General features: G+C 35.0%; 1 protein-coding gene across 3 annotated transcripts in view; it reads left to right on the forward strand.

The window, feature by feature from the left end:
* LOC145259194 (ADP-ribosylation factor GTPase-activating protein 1-like) overlaps positions 1-26807 on the forward strand; it is a 175767-nt gene that overhangs the window by 119921 nt on the left and 29039 nt on the right. For all 3 annotated transcript variants that reach the window (XM_080116977.1, XM_080116999.1, XM_080116988.1), the window contains exon 8: positions 23761-23850. In XM_080116977.1, coding sequence (XP_079973103.1) covers positions 23761-23850 — 90 coding nt within the window. The remainder of the gene's footprint in view (positions 1-23760; positions 23851-26807) is intronic.

Raw genomic sequence — 26807 nt, forward strand, 5'->3', positions numbered from 1 at the left:
CGTCTTCTTCCCCCTTCTCTCTCTCTCTCCCGTCTTCTTCCCCCTTCTCTCTCTCTCTCCCGTCTTCTTCCCCCTTCTCTCTCTCTCTCCCGTCTTCTTCCCCCTTCTCTCTCTCTCTCCCGTCTTCTTCCCCTTCTCTCTCTCTCTCCCGTCTTCTTCCCCCTTCTCTCTCTCCCGTCTTCTTCCCCCTTCTCTCTCTCCCGTCTTCTTCCCCCTTCTCTCTCTCCCGTCTTCTTCCCCCTTCTCTCTCTCCCGTCTTCTTCCCCCTTCTCTCTCTCCCGTCTTCTTCCCCCTTCTCTCTCTCCCGTCTTCTTCCCCCTTCTTCCCCCTTCTCTCTCTCTCCCGTCTTCTTCCCTCTTCTCTCTCTCTCCCATCTTCTTCCCCCTTCTCTCTCTCTCCCATCTTCTTCCCCATTCTCTCTCTCTCCCATCTTCTTCCCCTTCTCTCTCTCTCCCATCTTCTTCCCCTTCTCTCTCTCTCCCATCTTCTTCCCCTTCTCTCTCTCTCTCCCGTCTTCTTCCCCCTTCTCTCTCTCTCTCTCCCGTCTTCTTCCCCCTTCTCTCTCTCTCCCGTTTTCTTCCCCCTTCTCTCTCTCTCCCGTTTTCTTCCCCCTTCTCTCTCTCTCCCGTCTTCTTCCCCCTTCTCTCTCTCTCCCGTCTTCTTCCCCCTTCTCTCTCTCTCCCGTCTTCTTCCCCCTTCTCTCTCTCTCCCGTCTTCTTCTCTCTCTCTCCCGTCTTCTTCCCCCTTCTCTCTCTCTCTCCCGTCTTCTTCCCCCTTCTCTCTCTCTCTCTCCCGTCTTCTTCCCCCTTCTCTCTCTCTCTCCCGTCTTCTTCCCCCTTCTCTCTCTCTCTCCCGTCTTCTTCCCCCTTCTCTCTCTCTCCCGTCTTCTTCCCCCTTCTCTCTCTCTCTCCCGTCTTCTTCCCCCTTCTCTCTCTCTCTCCCGTCTTCTTCCCCCTTCTCTCTCTCTCTCCCGTCTTCTTCCCCCTTCTCTCTCTCTCTCCCGTCTTCTTCCCCCTTCTCTCTCTCTCTCCCGTCTTCTTCCCCCTTCTCTCTCTCTCTCCCGTCTTCTTCCCCCTTCTCTCTCTCTCTCCCGTCTTCTTCCCCCTTCTCTCTCTCTCTCCCGTCTTCTTCCCCCTTCTCTCTCTCCCGTCTTCTTCCCCCTTCTCTCTCTCCCGTCTTCTTCCCCCTTCTCTCTCTCCCGTCTTCTTCCCCCTTCTCTCTCTCCCGTCTTCTTCCCCCTTCTCTCTCTCCCATCTTCTTCCCCCTTCTCTCTCTCCCATCTTCTTCCCCCTTCTCTCTCTCCCATCTTCTTCCCCCTTCTCTCTCTCCCGTCTTCTTCCCCCTTCTCTCTCTCCCGTCTTCTTCCCCCTTCTTCCCCCTTCTCTCTCTCTCCCGTCTTCTTCCCCCTTCTCTCTCTCTCCCGTCTTCTTCCCTCTTCTCTCTCTCTCCCGTCTTCTTCCCTCTTCTCTCTCTCTCCCATCTTCTTCCCCATTCTCTCTCTCTCCCATCTTCTTCCCCATTCTCTCTCTCTCCCATCTTCTTCCCCTTCTCTCTCTCTCCCATCTTCTTCCCCTTCTCTCTCTCTCCCATCTTCTTCCCCTTCTCTCTCTCTCCCATCTTCTTCCCCTTCTCTCTCTCTCCCATCTTCTTCCCCTTCTCTCTCTCTCCCATCTTCTTCCCCCTTCTCTCTCTCTCTCCCATCTTCTTCCCCTTCTCTCTCTCTCCCATCTTCTTCCCCCTTCTCTCTCCCTCCCATCTTCTTCCCCCTTTTATCTCTCTCCCATCTTCTTCCCCCTTCTATCTCTCTCCCATCTTCTTCCCCCTTCTATCTCTCTCCCATCTTCTTCCCCCTTCTATCTCTCTCCCATCTTCTTCCCCCTTCTATCTCTCTCCCATCTTCTTCCCCCTTCTATCTCTCTCCCATCTTCTTCCCCCTTCTATCTCTCTCCCATCTTCTTCCCCCTTCTATCTCTCTCCCATCTTCTTCCCCCTTCTATCTCTCTCCCATCTTCTTCCCCCTTCTATCTCTCTCCCATCTTCTTCCCCCTTCTATCTCTCTCCCATCTTCTTCCCCCTTCTATCTCTCTCTCCCATCTTCTTCCCCCTTCTCTCTCTCTCTCCCATCTTCTTCCCCCTTCTCTCTCTCTCTCCCATCTTCTTCCCCCTTCTCTCTCTCTCTCCCATCTTCTTCCCCCTTCTCTCTCTCTCTCCCATCTTCTTCCCTCTTCTCTCTCTCCCATCTTCTTCCCTCTTCTCTCTCTCCCATCTTCTTCCCTCTTCTCTCTCTCCCATCTTCTTCCCTCTTCTCTCTCTCCCATCTTCTTCCCTCTTCTCTCTCTCCCATCTTCTTCCCTCTTCTCCCTCTCCCATCTTCTTCCCTCTTCTCTCTCTCCCATCTTCTTCCCTCTTCTCTCTCTCCCATCTTCTTCCCTCTTCTCTCTCTCCCATCTTCTTCCCTCTTCTCTCTCTCCCATCTTCTTCCCTCTTCTCTCTCTCCCATCTTCTTCCCTCTTCTCTCTCTCCCATCTTCTTCCCTCTTCTCTCTCTCTCTCCCATCTTCTTCCCTCTTCTCTCTCTCTCTCCCATCTTCTTCCCTCTTCTCTCTCTCTCTCCCATCTTCTTCCCTCTTCTCTCTCTCTCTCCCATCTTCTTCCCTCTTCTCTCTCTCTCTCCCATCTTCTTCCCTCTTCTCTCTCTCTCTCTCTCTCTCTCTTTGACTCCGCCACAGTCTCTCTCTCTCTTTGACTCTGCCACAGTCTCTCTCTCTCTTTGACTCTGCCACAGTCTCTCTCTCTCTTTGACTCTGCCACAGTCTCTCTCTCTCTTTGACTCTGCCACAGTCTCTCTCTCTCTTTGACTCCGCCACAGTCTCTCTCTCTCTTTGACTCCGCCACAGTCTCTCTCTCTCTTTGACTCCGCCACAGTCTCTCTCTCTCTTTGACTCCGCCACAGTCTCTCTCTCTCTTTGACTCCGCCACAGTCTCTCTCTTCTTTGACTCCGCCACAGTCTCTCTCTCTCTTTGACTCCGCCACAGTCTCTCTCTCTCTTTGACTCCGCCACAGTCTCTCTCTCTCTTTGACTCCGCCACAGTCTCTCTCTCTCTTTGACTCCGCCACAGTCTCTCTCTCTCACTGTTACTCTGCCACACTCTCTCTCTCACTGTTACTCTGCCACACTCTCTCTCTCTCACTGTGACTCTGCCACACTCTCTCTCTCTCTCACTGTGACTCTGCCACACTCTCTCTCTCTCACTGTGACTCTGCCACACTCTCTCTCTCTCACTGTGACTCTGCCACACTCTCTCTCTCTCACTGTGACTCTGCCACACTCTCTCTCTCTCACTGTGACTCTGCCACACTCTCTCTCTCTCACTGTGACTCTGCCACACTCTCTCTCTCTCACTGTGACTCTGCCACACTCTCTCTCTCTCTGTGACTCTGCCACACTCTCTCTCTCTCTCTCTCTGTGACTCTGCCACACTCTCTCTCTCTCTCTCTCTGTGACTCTGCCACACTCTCTCTCTCTCTCTCTCTCTCTGTGACTCTGCCACACTCTCTCTCTCTCTCTCTCTCTCTGTGACTCTGCCACACTCTCTCTCTCTCTGTGACTCCATCACACTCTCTCTCTCTCTCTGTGACTCCATCACACTCTCTCTTTCTCTCTCTGTGACTCCGCCACTCTCTCTTTCTCTCTCTCTCTCTCTCTCTCTGTGACTCCGCCACACTCCCTCTCTGTGACTCCGCCACTCTCTCTCTCTCTCGCTCTGTGACTCCGCCACACACTCTCTCTCTCTCTCTCTGACTCTGCCACTCTCTCTCTCACTCTCTCTCTCTCTCTGTTACTCTTCCACTCTCTCTCTCTGTGACTCTGCCACTCTCTCTCTCTCTGTGACTCTGCCACTCTCTCTCTCTCTGTGACTCTGCCACTCTCTCTGTGACTCTGCCACTCTCTCTCTCTCTCTGTGAATCTGCCTCTCTCTCTCTCTCTCTGTGACTCCGCCACTCTCTCTCCGTGACTCCGCCACACTTTTTTTCTCTCTCTCTGACGCCGCCACCCTCTCTCTCTTTAACTATGCCTACTTTCTGTCTTTTTTCTCTCCCGTTCGTTCTCTCACTTTCCCCCATTTTCTCTCTTTTCTCCCCGTTTCTCACTTTTACTTTCTTTATTTCCACTTCTTTCCTCCCCAATTTTCCCTTTTTTTTTGCTCCCTCTTTTTCACTGTCTTTCCCTTTCCCACTGTTTTCCCTCTCTTTGCTTCTCTCCGTCTCTCTATTTATTCTCTCTTCCTGTCTTTTATATCGTTTCCTATCTGCGTTTTCATTTTTAAAACAGTTTGTTTCCTTACTCTTCCTTGATCTTCCTATATCTTTTAAACAACGAAAATGTGAAATCCAGCTATCGATTCTAGAAGGATCCCTATACAAAAATATAAATCGAACGTAATTTAAAAACGTAAATGCGCAATATTAACTGTAAGTAAACAGTTTACTTACCTTTTAATTTGAATACTTATTTTTTTATTTATATATCTTTCAAGTTTGTTTTCTATGTATTTATTTCATTAATAACCATATTTATCCGGCGTTGTCCGGCTGAACGGGATAGAGAAAATAAATTTAAACAGTTACGTTTACATTTTTTAAGAATTTTTAATTTTTTCTTATTTTATTTTCCAAGGAATATTTGAATGATACTAAAATAAAATCAACGCGTATTTATCAAAGTTACGTATATATGAGAAACACATTTAAATAGTTTGATAGTTCTTAGTAAGTTGTTTAGGTAGTTTTTTTATGACCTGCCGGGCAGGTCATATTACGCAGGGCAGGGCAGGTCACCTGCCCTGCGTAATATAAACCAATCTGTTAAGAACGGCTTTCGAGGAGGGGTGTTTATTCCGAAAGCCATTTTCAACAGGGCGAGATTGGGGTGTTTATAATACGCTGGGACACGTCGTAAAAATTTACCGTTATTTATTATTTATTGTGGAGTTAATAAAATGAAAGTTGTAAATTTTTGTATATACAATTAAGCTTGATATAACTTTATTTTTTAACTTCAAAGTTTTCAAAACGTGTTTCCTCTAATTATTATAATTAAGAACTTTGTTTTGTTTAATAAATGACAACTATGTCTAATAAATAATAATAATAATAATAATAATAATAATAATAATAATAATAATAATAAAAAGTCGAAATAACATAATGAAGTAGGTCATTGCTTTATTATTTGCGTGAACATTTTACTTATAAATATTTACAATGAAATGGAATATGCTTCCCAGAAACAATTTCGCTGCTCATTCTATGTAGGAACTGAACCTTCCCCCACTCGGGAAGGGGGTTTTATTACTGGTCACCTGAAGCGCCCCTACCTATGGCGGAACCGAAAATCACAATCAAGGTTTTATTTCGTGTGACTCAAATTAGCCAGTCAAGGGAAACCCTGGGACCTCTTGCAGTTTCGATAAATCAAAATATGAAGAATATACGGGGACATAGTTGACGTACAGCAACAGCACTAGGTGTGTCAGAATTTGGGGGGGAATTTTTGACACCCCTAACACGAAACTGCGAATAAAATATAAAAAAAAACGGTATTATTATACAAACACCGTGACAGCGTTAGGGTTAGGGTTTAGGGTTAGGGTTAATTCGCTGTCACGGTGTTTGTATAAATTTACCAAAAAAACTCGTAATTTCTCTTTTAAAAGTGGGTTATTTTCTTTATGGCATATACTTCCAAAATAAACTATTAAAGTGTTGAAAAAAAATAATAGAAATATTATTTTTTATTAAAAAAAAAAAAAAAAGTGTTTACAAAGTGCCGGCGCGCCTTCATGCAACCATCTTTTTTACGTAATGAAATCAATTGAATTTTACGAGTTAAATATTTTTCAATTTTTAAACTTTAAAAATCTATCAAAATTTTTCTATTGGTTAAATTTTTACGATATTTTCAGGGTCAATGTGAAATTTTATGCTGTTTCCAATAAACCGAATATAATATTTTAGACAAACTTTTTTTTTTAAATTCACCCCCCCCATTTTAAAATATCTATTAAAATTTTAATAATTTATGTACCAAAGTTTTATATATCACAAATTGAAGATAAATGATCAATAAATAATGTATTGTAAATTAAAACAAAAAAAAAAGTGTTTTTTGGAAATTTACCTGTTAAGTCCAAAGTGTAAAACCTTTTTTTTTTTTTTTTTTCAAACCATGTTGATTGTTTTTTAATTGGAAGCATATGTTCTGCTTATATTGTCCAGTAAGTAATGGACGATGACGACAATTTTTTTCTATTTCATTCAATGTTTTTTGTTTTTTTCTCAGGTGTTTAAAAAAAAAAAATTGCAGTTGATAAAGAAAGATGAAAATATAATAAATCAAAAATTTATATATTTCTTTGAGAAAAAAGAAAAAAAAAAATTCCTTGAGTGTTTTTTTTTTTTTTTTTTTAAGGCAAAATCTTATAAGTAAAATTTGACTATTTTTAAACTATGGGAACACATTTCTTCAGGTACAAGGCTACACGGCTAATGCAAGCGTGTGGTTTTTATTGCCTTCTGTCCATCCGTAGTTCAAACAAGAACAAACGGCGACTTCCATTTTTTGATGAAGACGTAAAAATGCTTGTGTTATCGTGCTTTTTTCAAACAGTCGTTTAAAAAATTCTTTTATTTAAAAACTAAATGGAATTTAAAATGTAAATATGGATAAGTTCTAAACATTGAAGAATGGAACTAAACATTAAATAGTATTTTTATAGGTAAGTGATTTTTTTTCGAATTTATATCGATTTTTTTTTTTTTTTTTTTTTTTATAACCGAAGTGGTACTTGTGCATTTAACAAACCAGACGTAACTCAGCATTTGCTCGGCTTTGTCCGGCGCATGACATCAACAGCCAGATAAAACCGAGCGTTGGTGATAAAATAAAAACAACGCTACAAAATAACTGTACAATGAAATTGTAAAATGTAGAAACATAAAAAAAATTAAATAAGTAAAAAGCAAAAACCATTTTTTTTTTTTTTATTATTGTTTGGAATTGTTTTGTTTTCAAAATAAATATAAAACAAGTATTTTTTATTTTTTTAAATAATAGGAAACTTTTTTCTTTTTTTTTTGTCTGAACTTTTTTCAATTTTTAACGTAAAAAAACATTGTCTGTCTTAAACACGTAAAAGTTAATTTTTTCAACTCTGTCAAATAAATGGAAAAGCCTAAAAAAGGGGGCAATAAAAAGCATTGGGGGGGGGGGACAATGGTTATTTGTACATTTTTTTTTTTCGCCAGAAACAAGGATTTCTTTATTTATTAGTGGAAGGAGGCTTTCGGCGTTCCTATTTGGTACAGTGACCAAGAACCCCTTTTCGTCGGGCTCGTATCCACCGAAGACCCAGACCGGTGTCACAAGTCTGCTGGCGGTTAAAAACGGACTCGTTGATTTCTACCGTATGGCCTGGGCTGGGCCTCCAATCTGCCGGGGATTCCTCAGAAAATCACACAGGAAAATTTTCCAATCCACGATTGTGTGGCGAGAACGTAACCCAGATTCGTGATGGAGATTTTTTTGTAGATGCCATCTCGAACGCCCATAAGTATATTATTTTTATTATACACGCGATGGTTAGTCGGGATTTTGAGAAGGTCCCAATCCTAATGGAGGTCCATCGACGACATGTTACACTTCTACACCTCCAACCGTAACCGTCGGAAAGGCTTGTTCTCTTTGCAAGTACACAATCCTGGCCAAAATGTAAACACCTTTTCTCTTCTGCCAACAATTTCCGTTGCTGGCAAAATTTTAGTGCAGCCTCTGGGGTCTGGAGCTGGTCCGCAAGGTTTGTAATATTCATTATTTCGTCAGTTATCTTTTTAAAACAAAATTTTTTTTAACTCTCTTCAAATAAGCGTTTCTTGAGTTGTGACACTCTTCCAATTGATAGCGAAATTCTCGTCTGCTTAATCGGCAACGCTCGGTTATATCCGGCTGTTGACGTCATGCGTCGGACAAAGCCGAGCAAATGCTGAGTTACGTCTGGTTCGTTAAATGCACAAGTACCACCAAAGTAAAATTTTGTTGATTCTGTTCAAATCTTTTTTTAAAGAAAACCGATTTAAAAAAAACAAATATTGCATAATTTGCTATTAAACCTGTTATTTTTTAAAAAATTGGTCTTTGCTTCTTTAATTGAAAAAAAATTAGGGTTTGAATTACATTTTTCAAGAAGTTATAAGCTTGTAAAAATAGGAGGTCGAGTTATTCAATTTTTTCTCACGCATTCTTAAGATCGGTTTCTGACACTGCTAGTACAGTACACAGCGCCTGTAAGAATGTCATTTGATTACCCATTGAAAATGTAATTATTGTAAAATAATTTTTTTTTAATTTCTGATTTTCTTTAATTACAATTAAATTATTATTAAAGAATTTAATTTAATTATTATAGAAAATATAATTATTGTAAAAGTGGCGCTTCTCGGTCAACGAACTTACACAAACATTTCGTTCACAATTTTACTTCAATTCCAAAAAGTTTTGGAAAAAAAATATCCAATGTTGCTTTTATTTGGGAAAATATTTCATTTAAATTTGTTGTTGACCTCTCAAAATTGCTTTAATTCGAAAAATGTTTCATTTAAATTATTTATTTGTTGGGGGGGGGGGAATCAACAAAACCAGCAAAAAAACAATTTTACTTTATAAAAATCCAGTGTTGCTTTCCTTAAAAAATTGTTTATTAAAATTATATTTTCTTATGCAAATTCTTAAACGTTTTTACGATCATATATTAATACATTTTTACAATGTTTTGTATTTCTCGTATATTATGTATTCCAGAACAATATCATTTCTATTATGTTTATTTTAGTTATAGGCAAAAATAAATAAGGATAGGGGAACCGATTTAGCATTATTTTTTTTTTTTTTTTTTTTTTTTTTTTTTTTTTGTAGGTTTCCGAATACTTCCTGATTGTATTTGAAAGATTAAAGACTAAACTTAATTTCCCAAAGGAAAAAAATATTTGTACACGTGAAAAAAAAAAAAAAAAGTTATGAAAAATGTTTTCACAGCGAGCTAACCAATTCAGCTAAATTTTGAAGTTAAATAAATTCAGTGTAAAAATCCTTTTAGAGATAAATATTAGTTTTCTGGGTCTATTTCAAAGATAATTAATAAAGTAAAATCATAATAAAAATACAAAATTTTTTTTAAAAACCCACCTTGTTTGCACAAAAAGTAGCTGAATTAGCCCCAAAACCGAGTGTTTTTGCCATTCGCAGAAACGCAACAAACCATACTTTTAGAAATACAGAATATACGGAGGCCCAAAATCTGAGACAGTTGAAAAGCTGTCTGAGAATGAGGTTATATAATAAAAAGGAAGGAGGGATGCTTGGTTTCTTTCCGTGCATCCGTACATTTCTATTGTAAATGTTTGTATAAATTTTACCATCTTTTAATTTAATTATTTTTCTATGTTCCTGTTTTTAAATTAATTTTTTTTTTAATTATTGGCCAATATTATACAAGTTAGAAAAGCATTTCATCCAAGGCATGAAAATTGTTAAACAAAATGTTTTTACTATATGCTTTAAAAATAAAGGTACAAGATTCAATTTGAAATTTATTTATCTTCAAAGGGCACTTTTTTAAATTTTACAAAGTAAGGTATAAAAATTTAATACCTTACTTTGTAAAATGTATAAAAGTCAGTTCCATAAGACTTATCAAGTTCTGTCAAATCTCGCTTAACTTTCTCGAGAAATGACCTTAAATTTTTTAAATTCGTTATATGAGACGGAGTAGGAATAATTTCCTCAAAAACCCAATTTCTAATTAAATCTGGATTTAAATATTTTTCCCTTAAGTTTCAGAGCTACATCATAATTGTCTGATGTTACATCTAGACTGGAGATTACATCAAATGCATCACCATCCAGTTTTGATTTAAGCACTAACAATCTATCAGCCTTATTCAAATTATTTGTACAAAATTCAAATTTATTCAGAAAGGTTTTGAACGAAAACTTATCTATGGACGTTCTGGAAAACTTCGGACAGTCCAGTTGCATTTTTACGGGCATAACCGTCGAAGGTTGAACAACTTTAGGGGCATCTAATTTCAATTTCAAAGATAACAATTTTTCTTCAATTTCCGAAGAAAACCCTTTCAAAATTTCACTAAGATGCGATTTCTTGAGTCTTGGAGTCTTGATTAGAATGAGGTCCAACAGATCGTCTAGATTTTTCAACCAATCTCTAATTACCGTCTCTCGGAACCTTAAAATATCTGGTGAAGAGTTGTTAACTTCTGACCACTTCACAGCACTATTTATGCGAAGCTTTTTGGCTTCCCACTTAGTCATTAATTCCTTTAGGGCCATGTTTCGTCCCTAGAGAACAATTAATAAAATAACAGAGATATAATTATCTGCAAATATTAAGGTAGCGAAAACCGCCAATATTATTTCCAAAACGGAATTTTAATCACAAACAACGAAATTGCCGTCAGCAATTAATCGACCCCAAAATTAGGGCAAATGCTCTAAGGAATATGATGAAGCTACACATAACCAAAATCGAAATGCCTGAAAAAAATGGGGGGAGGGGATTAAAACCTTTCCTTCCCACTATTTTTAATATAATTTCAACTCACATTATCATTTGAAAACTGATAACAGTAGCAGAAAAGAATTCAACATCAAAACATGGCATTAATCACAAATCAAACATTAATCTCAATTCAAATCAATCCATTAATTTAAAAATTGAATTAATCTCCAATGCGTGAAGATAAACACATTCAAATATAGTGTGACTTTTACATTTAAATTACGAGAAAAAAAATCATTAACGGTTTCTTTACTCCTGTTTTTTCTTTTTTATGTCTACAGAATTTTGAACCCAAGTTTTCTTTTTTTTTTTTCTTTTTCCAATTTAGGCACGAACAAATGATCTACGTGAGATTTTAATTTAAAAAATGCAATTATAATACGCTAGTAACTTACGCCTCCTATTTCAAGGTCAAATTAAATTATTACCTAGTGCAATTTCAAATGCAAGAAGAATTCCAATTTTTTTTTCTTACTTACTTTTTTTGTGAGTGCAAACATATCAATCGAAATTTATCAAAGTCTTATTAGTTTTTAGCGACAGAAGTTAACATTAACAAAATAAATACTTTTCTGATTTAACAAAACAGAAAAATTTTTTTTTATCTTTTTCCTTTTTTTTTTTTTTTCTTTTTTTTTCAGTTAACAAACTACAGTTTCAAGAATTACATTAAACTTATCAACAAAAATTTACTCAAATTATGAAAAAAAAACACTAGGAATCTGCTCATTTTAAATCAAGAATTTGCACAAATTATATAAAAAACTAATCGTTATGCAAAAAAACTGAGAATATTTAAAACTCGTTTTGCAAAAAAAAAAAAAAGAGAATGCAAGAAATTATTTCTCACATCCCAATTTACTCCCTGCAGAGGCAAAAGAATCCACAAATACAAAAGCCATATCTTTCAAATTCCAAATTTATTCAAATGTAACAGCAATGAAAGTTTATTGGTTCTGGTATTGTCCGTTTGCAAAACGGTGGCTGTTTTGCCTCCATACGTACGGAGCCAGTAGTATGAATTCCTATTGTTGGAATGTTAGTTCTTTGTTCCTCAAAAGGATCCATGATGTTCATGGTGGACTCGGCTGGAATATTTGCGCCTATAATTAGGCATAATGAGTCACTTGGGACTCTAGGTGGATTGAGAAAAGATCCAATATTTGGTAAATAAACATGAAGAACTGTTCTTGAATGTCATCCTTAATTGGGATAGTTTCACCAGTATAAAGTTGTCTCTGCTTGTAGAGGTGTGGTTCCTTGTTCACCAACTGTTTGGTGATACAACACAAAGGAATTGTTGTGGCTCCCTTCAGTGTAGGAGCCGCTGGGTTTTGAGTCCATCCATTTGCCGAGTTTCTGTGTGGACTGCAAGTAAAAGCGTGATACAAAAAGCGCGTCAATCAAATCACCTTACACATTCAAAATTAACCAATGACGGCCAACCACCTAACTGCGTGGGCAGCCAAACAAAACAAGAAAGATGGCGACTGTATATAGAATTTCTCACTATATATATATATATATATATATATATATAAACTTGAGTTCCTCTAGCCATAACCAAAACTTGTGAAGAATTTTTGATAAAATTATTTATTAAAAAAAAAAAAAAAAATAGATTACTGGAGTGCCATAAGTTATAACCAAAACTTATGAAGAATTCTTGGTAAAATTATTTATGACAAGAAATGGAAGTATGTAACAATTAAATAACCCAGATGTAAGTGTGACACAGAAAATAACACACACGCTATCATTAATATATAGATTCTTACAGACGGTTTACTGTCAACTATGTCTCTGTGTATTTCTCATATTTTGGTTAATCTAAACTGCAAGACTAAAAAATAATTTGGTGCTTGTTAAGATAGTCAAAAGATAGTTTTAAAAAAATATATCGTTTTAAACAAAAACAACAATACTTAATTGTCATGTCGAAAATAGTAATATATCCAAAAATTATGAAAATTCATCAAGTATAACAAATGCTATTGTGTTTTTAGTAAAAAAAAAGCAAAAAGCAAAACAATTTATCGCTATCGTCTTAAAAAAAGTCCGCCATTAAAGTTTCGAAAAGGGAAATAAGTATGTTCTCTTTATTCGCAATCTTAATGCAATTTTAGTACTACTACAGTTTATCACCGAAAATGGAACCGCAATTTTTTTCGGGCACCTGTTCTTAGAATCAGAGGAGGGATCAATATTTTAAACTATGACTGAAGCATGAAATAACAAGAAAATTAGTATAAACATCCCCAATCTTCTGATGTTAAGAACGGATTTCGGATTACCCCCTCTCCCCAACCTGGAAAGCCGTTCTTAACATGAGGAAGTTAGGGGTGTTTATACTATGCTGAGGTATGTAGTAATTACTTTTTGGAAGTAATCGTTATCTAATTTAATTTTTTTTGTTATTTCATGCTTTGCTTCGGCCATAGTTTAAAATACTGATTTCTCCCTCTGATTCTGATGACAGGTGCCTGAAAAAATGGCGTCTTCATTTTTGGCGATAAACTATAGTAGTACCATAATTTCTCCCAATTTACTATAAAAATTACTTGTAACTATAAATAATTGGTAAAACTTGAAGAGAACGCTCTGTTTTATGGTTGTTATAAAAATGGAACGGAAGTTTAAATTTCGTTCCACTTTAATCTTTTTCTTTTTTTTTTTTTACTTGCGCATGTGCCCCCAAAAATCAAAAGTAATCGAAAAAATAACATTCAACAATCGTACTTATATATATAAACGAAAGATTTCTTTTTATAATTTTTTATAAAATTTTATTAACAGAAATGAAATAATTTAATTTTTAAACGAAAAACAGTTAATTTGGTAAAATATTTGGTAATTTTATACTCAAGTCCAACTCCCCGTTCACATTGAAAATGTCGACTTTTATAGGTTTTTGATTATGTTTACAACATCCCCAACCTCTCCATGTTAAGAATGGCTTTTGGAATAGACACCCTCAACCTTGTCAGCATACCCGAAAACCTAGAAAAGTTGCCAATGTCGAATGTGAACGGTGAGTTGGATGTAAAACGGAATGATGTTTAAATTTGTTCCATTTTTAAAACTGTAAAACATAGCGTTTTCCGCAAGTTTTACCAAATAATTTTCTGCTCTATGAATTTTCGTACTTTTTGATATATTACTATTTTCAACATTACTGTTTTTGATTAAAACGACGTACTAAAAAAAAAAAAATCAATCTGGCAACTCTATCTTAACTAGCAAGCACCAAATAATTTTTTTAAAGTCTAGTCTGAATATTAAAAAATGTCATAGTTTCGACATTTTGGAATTTTTGATGGCGGCACCATTACAAGGTGGGAAAACAGCCTACGTAAAATATTGGCTTCTTCTTTGGAACCAAGGTCCCAAATGGAGGCCGGTTCCTACTCCAAACCCATTAATGTAAAGAAAGGTATGAATACCTTTGAACCATTTACTAATAATGGCAAAACTAATAAAATTTGTAAATTATGCAAGGTTACAGACCACTCTGTTAAGGACTGTTCCAAATATCAGAACTTTGATGCTAAATTTCAAAGGGCTAAAGAACTTAAATTGTGTACCAAGTGTCTTGGTGAGCACTCTGAAATTAATTTCGAGGACATTAAGGGATTTCCATACCATTACGTTGTTTGTGGACTAAAGAATCCCTATTCTGTTATGTGCCCTAAGAGTCCCAAATTCTTTGTGGGACATGTCTCTTTAACGGGACAGGAAAACTGCATAAAATCTCAATGAGGATAAAGGGCCACCCTGTATACTTCTAATGCCTGTTAGATACGGGTAGTCAAAGGTCATTGTTTTCACAGGCAATTTTAAACCAATTAAGTCGCTGGAAAAATTGAATCCAGGAACAGTTAAGATGCCAGTAAACACTCTTATTGGGGCTAATTCTTTGAAACTTCAGGAACTTAGTCTCCCTTAAATTGGCGTTTCAAAAACTTTCTATTTTCTGCTCTGTTTGCTAACGGCCTGAAGCTGAATTTTCACGTGAACAGGTTTGATAAAATCACATCAAAATTGACTAATGAAGGTTTTTGTTTTTGTCCAGGATACACAGAATTAAATGGCTCTGCTATTTATGGGATAATCAGTCTGGATCTAATTTAACAGATAAATAACCTCCATTTAATCAAATGTTTAGGAGGTACTCCATGGAAGATTTCCAAGTATGTAATTCCCTTTGGTGAAGTACATATGAAATAGGGAGCAAAGTCCTCCAACTTTTTTTCATAATGAAAAGAAAAATAAGCCATTAGTAAGGATTAATTATTAAAATGTAAGAAATCGAATGAAAGTAAAATTTCTGCCTCTCACATTCTTTCTCCCTTACTTACATACCTTTTTTCTTTCTCTCCTCTTCACATACGTTTTTCTTTCTCTCCTCTTCACATACGTTTTTCTTTCTCTCCTCTTCACATACGTTTTTTCTTTCTCTCCTCATCACATACCTTTTTTCTTTCTCTCCTCTTCACATACCTTTTTTCTTTCTCTCCTCTTCACATACCTTTTTTCTTTCTCTCCTCTTCACATACCTTTTTTCTTTCTCTCCTCTTCACATACCTTTTTTTCTTTCTCTCCTCTTCACATACCTTTTTTTCTTTCTCTCCTCTTCACATACCTTTTTTTCTTTCTCTCCTCTTCACATACCTTTTTTTCTTTCTCTCCTCTTCACATACCTTTTTTTCTTTCTCTCCTCTTCACATACCTTTTTTTCTTTCTCTCCTCTTCACATACCTTTTTTTCTTTCTCTCCTCTTCACATACCTTTTTTTCTTTCTCTCCTCTTCACATACCTTTTTTTCTTTCTCTCCTCTTCACATACCTTTTTTTCTTTCTCTCCTCTTCACATACCTTTTTTTCTTTCTCTCCTCTTCACATACCTTTTTTTCTTTCTCTCCTCTTCACATACCTTTTTTTCTTTCTCTCCTCTTCACATACCTTTTTTTCTTTCTCTCCTCTTCACATACCTTTTTTCTTTCTCTCCTCTTCACATACCTTTTTTCTTTCTCTCCTCTTCACATACCTTTTTTTCTTTCTCTCCTCTTCACATACCTTTTTTCTTTCTCTCCTCTTCACATACCTTTTTTCTTTCTCTCCTCTTCACATACCTTTTTTCTTTCTCTCCTCTTCACATACCTTTTTTCTTTCTCTCCTCTTCACATACCTTTTTTTCTTTCTCTCCTCTTAACATACCTTTTTCTTTCTCTTCCCATCACTTTTTTTTTTCACAAAGGTGTCACCACTTATTAAGGTTCAGAAGCCACTTGAGGATAAGGGTTAATGAGTATACGTTAGTCAGTGGGACAATATCGTAGTAATCATTAGTAGTGAAAATTTGGTAGATTGGATTACTTAAGGGAATAGCTAATCAAGAACTTGTTTATGTTGGACTTGAAGACGACCATATTGTAGTCAGCAAGGAAGAGAGGAACAGAACAGAGTTCCACAGACGAGCTATTCTAAGAAAAAAGCTTTGTTCATGGAATCTATGTTTAGGTGCAGATAAAGATTGAAGGAAATTATTGATAATGGTTTTAGCTAGACGAGTGTTTTTTTTTTGTTTTTTTTGTGAGCGTTTGAGAAGGCGGTGGGGGACATAGATTGGAGCTTAGACAAGCACTTGCTATGAAAATAACGATAAAGCTGAGACAGGCTCCCAACGTCTCTTCTGTAGAAAAGAAGTTGCAAGGAAGAGAAAAGGGCATCCCCTGCTATACTACAAAGTTGATTTTGAACTCTGTCAAAACAGGATGTGCTATTTTAGCAGCTCCTGCCCAGATGTGGCAACAGTACTTCATCCTAGGGTGTACTTGGCTCTTATGCAGGTAGATAATTGCATCAACAGTGAGATATCTACTGGGGCAATAGAATGATCCCACCATTTTTCTGGTGACCTTGGCAATGTATTTGATGTACATGTTCCATTTCAGATCAGGAATAAAGATCAGATCTAGAAGCTTATTAAATCATGGAGCTTCCCCAAGACGAGAGCCATTCGTTTCAATTGACGCCAGACGTGGGTCAGAGCGTTGATGATGTAAAGATAGAAACTTGGTTTTAGATGCATTAAAATTAACCAGCCACCTGTTTCCCCATTGCACCACGTCTGATCAGAGAAGAGAGAATCAGAGAACTTGGTCATTTATAGCCTTTGAAGTGTTGTCATAGATGGTAGTGTCGTCAGCATAAATGTCTGAATGATCTTAGGATGTTATTTGGGAGATCAGTGATGTAGATCAGGAAGAGAGTTGGGCCTAGGATGGACCCCTGAAAAACTCTAGCATTAATACTGTGAGCTTCTGATTTCTGCCCATCAACCACTATTATGAACCTATCAGAAAAAATAATTTTAATAATTGAGAAGACATTTCTAGCTATATAGCTAGAGATCTTATTGAGTAGACATTTCTGCCATAAAGGCCTTTCCTTTTTTTTTCTTTCCTTTTCATACCTTTTTTCTTTCTCTCCCCCTTCACACACCTGTTTTCTTTGTCTCCCTTTCACATACTTGTTTTCTTCCCCCTCCCCCACTCTGCACACCTTTCCCCAGGACACCATTTTCTTTCTCTCTACTTAACACACCTTATTTCTTTCTGTCTTTCTCCACACCCACTGTCTTTTTTCCACTCCCTTTACTAGAAAAATAGAAAAAATTTCGGTTAAATGCAGTAGTGTTGTTGTTGGCATTGTGTTAGCATTAAATAACTAAAAGAACATACAAAAAAAATCAGGTACATTAGAATAGTTTGAATTTTAAAACCAATAATCCACTCCAAGCAGTCAATGTATCAGTAAAACTAAGTACACTAGAACTCCGAGATACAGTGGCCCTAGGATACTTTTTTTTTTGTTTTTTTTGTTACTTAGGTCAGCGGTTCTCAACCGGGGGCGAATCGCCCCCTAGTGGGCGAAAATCAAATTTTGGGGGGCGATTTTCAATCAGTTTTATCTGAAAAATTTTGACATTTTTGCGAGTAAATTTTTGAAATTTTTTGAAATTATATCAGATTTTCCGATTTATTTGACTTCACTATTGAGCCATGGATGATTGACCCATTCGATTGTGATCCTCTTAGTGCACACGAAAATATCCAGGAGGAAATCATCAAGATAAAATGCAATGATGAATTGCAAATCAAGTTCAAAAGAGAAACTGTGTGTGCATTTTGGCAATCAAACATTGTAAAATCACTGTATCCAAATTTGTGGTCACAAATGTCGAAAATCCTTTTGTGTTTCCCAACATCATATCTTGTCGAACTGGATTCAGCGCTGTGAATCACATTTTACAGAAGGAACGAAACAGATTTGACATTATTTCTCGTGGAGATATTCGTATCTGCTTGAGTAATATTAAACCTGACATTTAATTTTTAGCGAAACATCACCAATCTCAGGGCTCACACTAGTTAGACTCTCTACATTTCTTGTAAATTTGCAATAAAATTATTTTTAATTAATTTGTTTTCCATTTGCATGTACAAAATGTTTCTAGTGTTGGTTAGTCATAATTACAATATTTGTTATTATTTATTCTTGTAGGCGATTATGAATTAACTTAAGTCAAAAATAGCTTTTGGGGGCGATAGCCGGGAAAAGGTTGAGATGTATGTACATTCACCTAACAATTTAATGGAACAAAACATACCGTAAAAATTGAGTATAACTTAAAAATCCTATCTACAAAATAGCACGGCCCGTATCCTGCATAAGTACCAAAACCACACACACACACACACACACACATTCATTCCATTACGTGAATTTACAAAAACAAAAACACAAAAAACAGTTAGCGTTAATCAAGTTTTCATTATTATAATTGTTGTAAAATACTTTATTTGCATTAAATTAGTTTTCATTTAAAAATAAAGTTTGATTATATAATATTTATTTGTTTATTAAAAGCTCAAAAAATTATATTGAGAAATAGAATATTGTTTTATGACCAAAAATTATAAGGGGGTCCACCAAGAAAAAAAAGAAGGGAAAAGGGGTCCATGGGTCAAAAAAGGTTGAGAACCGCTGACTTAGGTTATGATGTGGAATACAATGTTTTTCCAGCCCCTGGTTACGGTATTTGCCCTGCCTTACTGTGTCATTTATAATGTTATTTGATTATATACATGTGTATTATATACTGTACTGTATTTTGTTACTAATTTTTAATGCAGTATCCTGGGTTTCTACTATATATTACATTTCAATATCAAAGGAGTTACTTTGACTTGTAAAAATATTGGATAAAAAATAACAAATGGCTTATGTTATATCTGATATTTTCAATTTAATCACTACAGTTGTTTATTTCATTGCAATTGAGAATTTGCTATGAAAATCTGTTTTTATTTTTAAGATGTTTTTAGAAGCCATATCTGTTTCTTTTTTCCATGGTCGCTTTAGAAATAGATTTGCTGAAATGAAAGCAGAGAATTATTGAACTGAAGATTAAAGCAGCCTCTGCCAACTGGGTTGTTTTAAGATCAATAATAGTTGGCAAATGTCATCGGTGCCCCAACATGTTTTAATGGCTTCAAAGTTAGCAGATGCTGTAATGCGTATTGGAAAACTTTTCACATGTAAATTATCTTTTTCTAATGGTACGAGGCTAAACACAGTTCTGAAATGTCAGTTGCAGTACAAGTGTGAAATGTGACTCGCTTGGTTTCATATAAATGTGCACCTGGAATGGCCACAGCAAATAACAATCCATAACTGCATGGATTGGTTAATCTATAATATAAAGAGCAGTTGGTTACTTGTTTTTACCATTTTCTACTTCAATAATTGTTTTTGTTTTAATATAACACATACTTCTGGTCTTCTTTGGTTAACATGTCTCTTCCACATGAGATGTGGGTTGCACTTTGGCCATGGTGACACGTTTTTTTCTCTGAAAATCTATTATGTTGGTTTGGATGTGCCATTTCTTGAGGTAATTTTTGACTGAGTCATTCCAATTCTTTCTTGGTTTGCCTTATTTCCTTGACTCTCAACTGGAATGTGCATACATCTGGTTATTTAATAAGAGCTATGTTAAACATGTCCATACCAGCATGGGTAGTTGCAATGCAAAGCAGATTCTCTCAATAGCAGGGAGTTAGAACTAACTGCTTCATCAAAGTGCACACCACAAATAACCTAAACCGAAGCCATCTCATTTCTCTCTCCATCCTCTGAAACAAAGTTAGTGGGACCATAGCATTCATTTGCTTGTGACATGATTCTACGAACATAACTGTTATAAAACTTGTTCAACTTATTTCTTTATTCATTTACTGTCAGGTTGAGTACCTAATCTGTTATAGAGTTATTATATATCAAACTAGCTGTACTACTTGGTGGTGCCCGGGAGTCTTTTTATTTTCATTTAGTTTTGCTCATTCTACCCCCTCTTTTGTCTTTTCTCTTAATTTTTGTATATAAAAATATTTACCTTTTTGAAAGATAATTCAATAAAGAAATATCTTTTAAAAGTTTACATATATATATATATATATATATATATATATATATATATATATTTGTACTTGAGATCACTTGACTTTTTTGTCTGCTTTTTTCTCAATTACCCTCAATTGAGATATGTGTATGTTTTTCTTTCTGACCAGAGCTTTATATCATTGTAGGTAGTTGCAATGCAAAACTGATTTCAGTCTGGGCACTTTCATCCTCAATAGCAAGGAATCAGAACTGTTAAAGTTAACACCTCGAATTAACCGAACTATAGTCATGTCATTTCTCTCTGCATCCTCACAAAGTTAATGGAACCATAGCATTCATTTGCTTGTAACATGATTGTACAGGCATAGCTGTTATAAACTTGTTCAAGTCATTTCTTTATTCATCTGCTGTTACATTAATAGTTGTGCAAGTGTATCAGGTTGAAGAGCCTAACTCTATCATGATACAATATTTAAAGCTTTGAAGTAAATTTTACTTCAATAGGCGATTGTGTTTTGAATTGTACAGTTTAAAGACTAAAATATTCTGTTCAAAATTTGCATGTTCAGAAGAAGACTACTAGAAAAATTATTTTACACGTTTCATTTGTGATTGCAGTTTGCAATAAATAATCTTTTAATAGAAAATTTAAAAAATCTAAGTCACATAGAGGCAAAAAGCATTCACACTGATATGTACAGGAAATAGTAAGACAGATGGATTTTGTTTGTTTTACAATTAAAATGTTTTATTTACAAGTTGGAAACATTTTATTTTGTATCATCTGAGTAAAAACTTGGTTTCTAATTATTTCAATTTATTTGTTAATTTCTTATTGTTTTGTATTAAAGCATGTGAAGTTTATGAAAGCATGAATTAACCGTTCATACTTTCAAAGTAAAATCTAGTTTTAGTCAGAATAACTATGGAAGCAAAATTTTAAAGGCTTATTGTGTATTGAATGTAAATAGATTTCAAAAAGTTGAATGCTTTCATACATGATAATTCCAAAGTTTAAATGATTAAATAATCCTGTTTAATTCTGAATAGTCACAAATGTCTACTTTTTAATTTTTTAGCGAAGAAGTTAATTATATAACAAAAACTTGTTTTTAGATAAAATTAAATATCAAGTAGGCAGGTGTATATACTATTTGCAATTTTCCTAACAAAGTAGTATACTAGTATATCAGGTGATAGAAGCATTTACTATTGAGAAAAGATAGTGGCCATTTTAATGTAAATTTGTTGCTGACCTTTTCCTGCAGAAAAAAGATATTCTATCAAGTATTGAATCCTAGCCTTTCAACCCATTAGCAAAGACTCTTTTCATTATGCCAAATAAGCTGGTCAGAGATGTAAATAATTATTGTTTTGCCATCTAATTTATGTGTTTATGGTGTTTACAGACATATGCATGTAAATTAGATGATCCTGCTGAAAAAAAGTTGCTCTTTATCTAAATCTGTCCTGTCAGTGGGGTTGTAGAATATGCTGACTGCCTCCCTGCAGAGGGTAAAAGTCTCAATGATACCATCTGTTAGCTGTGGGTGGCGACCTGTGATGCCTTAGGACAAAATCCTGGTGGTTGAAGGATTAGGAGATCAAGTTAAGAACTTCCTTTTCCCAACATATCACTTTGGCAGTTGTTAAGGCTAGATGGGAGATTTGAATCCGCTAGTCATGACAAGCCCTAGTATCAGTACCCCCTTCCCCAATAAAGAAATATGGTAATGCACCACCTCACTCCCAAAACGAAAAGTAAAGCAAAGCATACTATACATTAGAAGGTGATGGCAAGAGTTAATCAGATAGCGAGCCAAAATGCTACTGACAACAAACCTCCCTATTAAGCCTTGCAGCAGTCAAGGAAATAAGAAACTGTCACATGCACCTACACTCAATGTCTGAGTATATTATCTTTGTATCCCTGAGATGCTTGGACGAATGCCCCCATCCCCTCATCATCTCCCAATATAGGGCTTCAAAGAGGGTGGGGATAATGAAAGAAAATATTTCATATATCTTCCAAAAAAATGAAAAGACCTCATCCAGATTCATACACAGAAAGCAACGAAGATGAAAATACGATCTTCCCTGAGTATATAATCTTAGAATCACAAGACAATACACAAATAACCAAAATATCCCCATTTCTAATTGAAAAACAATATAAAGAAAAAAATCTAAGTACAAAGCAAATAAAAAGATTAAAAAAGAAATAAAAACTAACCTAATAAAAATTATAATTTATAATATATTTATAATGAATTATAAATACCAAAAGAATAAAAAGAAATGAACAAACAAACACAAACACATTAACCTTCAACACTCCCACCCAACCAACTAAAATCAAAATTGAATATATTAACATTAAAGTAGAAACATTATATCCTCGGATCACTTTGCTGCCTAAACTGCCAAAGATTCGGCCACTACAAAATATACTGCACCAGAAAAACAGTATGCCCCAAATGTGGCCGCAATAAACACCAGGAAACAGAATGCCAAGGAAACACCAACTGTGATGAGAATTATCCAACATATTCATCTCTCTGCCAAAACTGGATCAAAGAAAAAGGAATAAATGAATTAAAATATACAAAAACATAAGCTTTACCAAAGTCGGAAAGATCATTGAATCAGCCTCCACAACAAAACCAGTTAGATTGTATGCAGGTGCAACAAAAAAAAAAAAAAACAACAACAGAAAACACAAAACGTAAGGGAATCACAATCCTAATAAAGACACTCCAAGAACTAGTTGAGGCATTGAGGGCCACCTTGTGGCAACTACCATCAACTGAAGCTGTACTTGAAAATAACATAGTGTAACCTCCCATCAGACCTCAAAATCCAAACACAACTTCCAGATAAATAACCCATGAAAACTAACAAAATTTGAAAACCAAATGAACAAACACTTAATACACTCCGGAAAGGGGAAAAAATCAAATCTCTTACCAACCAAACAGAAAATAAATAATAAAAAAAAAAAGACAGATACTGCTCCACGTCAAAAACAAGAACCACAGATCAGAATAAATTTAAAACCTTGGAAGCAGACGACAAAACCTCCGACCACCATAATGATCATACATAATTAAACTTTCATATGATGCAAACCTAATATCTAATTCATGGGTCCTACATACACATATGTCCTTTACACAAGCAAAAACTTCTTTTTGATTTTCAATTTCCATATAAACATAACTATGTAAACTTCTGACACTTCTATAAAAAAAAAAAGACCCCCTTCCCCAATTAAAACTGACTTAGCAATAGATAGCCAAAAACGGTTGATTTGCTGTAAAACAAACAAACTTCCTCTAAATTCTCAGGCACTAAGAGGTATTAGAAAGTGGTTAAATGAACAAGTGACAGGAAGGGAGAGGGGGGCGTTGATAGAAATATATAGACAGCTAAGATTGAGATGGATGACTTGTTCAGTTAATTATGAATTATAGTTAATTTGAGCAATTAAAGCAATTTTTTAAATCAAATATAAGTCAATCTCAGAACTAAAATCTATTTTAGTATGTATTTTATGTTATTGAAGTGTATAGAAAACGGCTTTAGGGAAACAAACGTTGATGAACTTGCATTTAGTATGATGATAATAATAGCTATTGAATTTTTCTTTTGTTTTCTAGGCAACCAAAGCTGCTAGCACTGCTGCGAAACGGACCAAAGAACTCGGTTCCAGTGTTAATGAATCAGTTATAAAACCAACAAGAGACAAAGTGAGTCGGATTTTTTTCCCCAAAAAATTTTAATCTCCATTTTCAATTTATCTATAGAAGTCATGTCTACAATACGTCTATTGAATTTAAATCTTTTCTCACTTGATGTTTTTTTCATCAAAGTTTCAAATGTTTTTGTATAAAATTGTGCATTCTTTTTTGCATCTATTTTATCATCTTCATGATCCAAGTTGTTGCTTTTGTTGTCACACTATTGCATTTTTTGTTGTTGCACCATTTTGTTGCATCTTTTGTTATTCCATTTGTTTGTTAAATCATCACATAATTGGAATGTTAATCACATCAGGAGAGAATATACAATTTAAGCATTGCACTGTTTTCCTGATATTTCGTTTAGTCTCTACGATGATAAAATTTAGTATGTGTATATGTTAGTGTGTACAAGGTTCAATTATAACCTAATTGATTATGAATTTTTTTGCAACACAGCTGCTAGGCATAAGAGGGTTATATTTAGTTAATTTAGGATAATGATAAAAAAAAGTATAAAAGGCATAGAAACTCTTTGAACATTCAGATACCTTCAATGTTTCTGAAATTTGAACAATAGGTATTAAACATCATTTAATAAATATTCCTCAAATTTGAATAGGAACTTTTAATGAGATTTTAGGAGGTATAATATGAGTATAAATCTCTATTTGAATATTTCAGATTCGCACTAAATTTAATTTATAGTTAAATTCCTTGGTTTTTAATTTCTTAAGACTGCTTTAAATTTGAGATTCTCAAACTCAAAATTATATAATGGATCTTGATCAAAATTGGAATTCTAGACAAAATTTAATATCTTGATTTAAATCTTTATAAGAGGATATAAGTGTTGCAAAATTGTTTCTAAGAAATTCATTTTACCTATCCTGGGATGGGTATTCTAATTTTCTTATAAATATTTAATCCTTAAGTGTATTTTTGGAAACGAGCAAGTGTAGCCATCAAAAATTAAATATGATTATGCAGGATAGATGAAAAAGATGTTTACATACTTTGAATATTTATTATTTGGATAATTCCGACTACTGTTCTAATCTTGGATATCATTAAAATCATCCAAAACCTGACGATTTAAATTGTTATGAAGTAGGTGTTTCTCAAAATCTACTATAATATAATATATATTTATATACTATAAAATAATATATAAAAAGCACTTTGTGTGTGAGTTCGTTCCCTATAGACTCCAAAACGGCTGGGCTGATTTTTATGAAATTTGACACAAATGTACTTTATGTATCTGGCAGTGTTCTTACATAAGTTTAAAGTCAGAATGTCTTTAATAAGTATCAAAGATCGATAATCAGAAAAATCGAATGTTGAAAAAAGTTAACACCTTATAAAGCCTACCATCACAAGTGCATTTGTGAAGTTTATCACTGCACAAGCAGAATAGCTTAGCATATAAAATCAACAGTTGGTTCTTTGATAAGACAGGAGTGCATTCGAAATGAATGTTTCTGTTCTGGGTGTACCCACTGGTACTGGTTTGATGATTATCAGTATAACATACTTTTCAACTCTTCTTTTTTTTTTTTTTTTTTTTTTTTTTTTTACCCCCTCCCCAATAATGTGAAACCAGGAGAAAGGTATGGCTTACTGTTAGTGTTGTTTCCAGAATGAAGATGATTTTCAGGTTTCCTGTCATGGTGTTCAGCTTCTTGTGCAAACATGTGTTGGATCAAAAATGCTCTAGCGTCTGTTGCTCTAGTCAGATTCTATTCTCAGTAGGGAGTAAATGAGATGTTCCACACTTTGTAGGGCTAGGCGTATTGTGGTATATGAGAGATATTGACTGTCTTGAAATGTGGCTTATGATCTGACCTTTACATATTGGATAGCATAAGAGTGCATTGTGTTAGAGAGATGCTGAATTAATTTGTTTATCATCTGTGGGCCAACTAATTTTAAAAATTTCTGCCTTAGAGTGATGAAGGAGCCGACCTCTGTCACTAATTTTCACTAGTGTTTAAGATTAGCAGCTCATGCCAACACTTTTCACTTGCCAACAAAATTTTTTTCCATTTCTGTCCTACTTTACAATTGTTAGAAAAAAAAAAACAATGAAGTGTTTCTATTTAAAGAAAACTTAATTTTCATATCTAGCAATTGGAAAAAGGATAAAAAAAAAAAATCAATATTTATTTTATTTTTTATTTACTTTTTTGTGGAAGTCAAACATGGCTTTTATTGTGTGAGCAAAATCAACTTTTTAAACAACCAGAACTTTTAAATCTTTTAAATAAATCATTTGGTGAAAATTTATTGGGTTTTTACTCGAGTAAAAACAGTTATTAATTTAATAAATAGTGGGGAAAAATTGACTAAAAACCTGCCTAAAATAATATAGGAGTGAGCAATAGTTTTGCTGTTTTCAATAAAAAAACAAATGGATTCTTTTAAAACCCTGCTCATCAAGAAGTCAAAACTGCGACATAATTATCAAATTTAAAAAATAAAACAAAACTTTAGAAACCAACCAAAACTTAGATATTACTTGTGGAACTTTTTAAGATTATCCAGTAAGTAAAAGCTTAAAGAATTGGCTTGCTAAGTTATTATGCTTATCTTGTCTTTTTTAAAGTGAGTTAGTAGTAAGTACTGACTTCACATTCTTCACTCTATAAAAAAAAATGGTAAAAGAAATTGAAAAACCTTAATCGAATTCTTTTGAACTTCATTTGACTGGAAATGTGAATAATTCATAAAATTTAGAAAAAAAATTACATGGATGCTCTCTGTATAAATGCTAACAGGAATACTTAACATTGTCCAGAATTGAATGAAGAACAATTTATCCTTCTGCACTCACACTATATTCCTTTTTTATACATTTTTTCATTTTTTGTATGGGACTCAAAAGATGTACTCAACAAGTTTGAATGACTAAAAGTGTAAATACAGTGACATTTATTGAAACAATGTTTTTCATAATCTTTATA

The sequence above is a fragment of the Euprymna scolopes genome, chromosome 3 (genome assembly GCF_053919585.1).
Source record: "Euprymna scolopes isolate OS-2025 chromosome 3, ASM5391958v1, whole genome shotgun sequence".
Classification (NCBI taxonomy): domain Eukaryota; kingdom Metazoa; phylum Mollusca; class Cephalopoda; order Sepiida; family Sepiolidae; genus Euprymna; species Euprymna scolopes.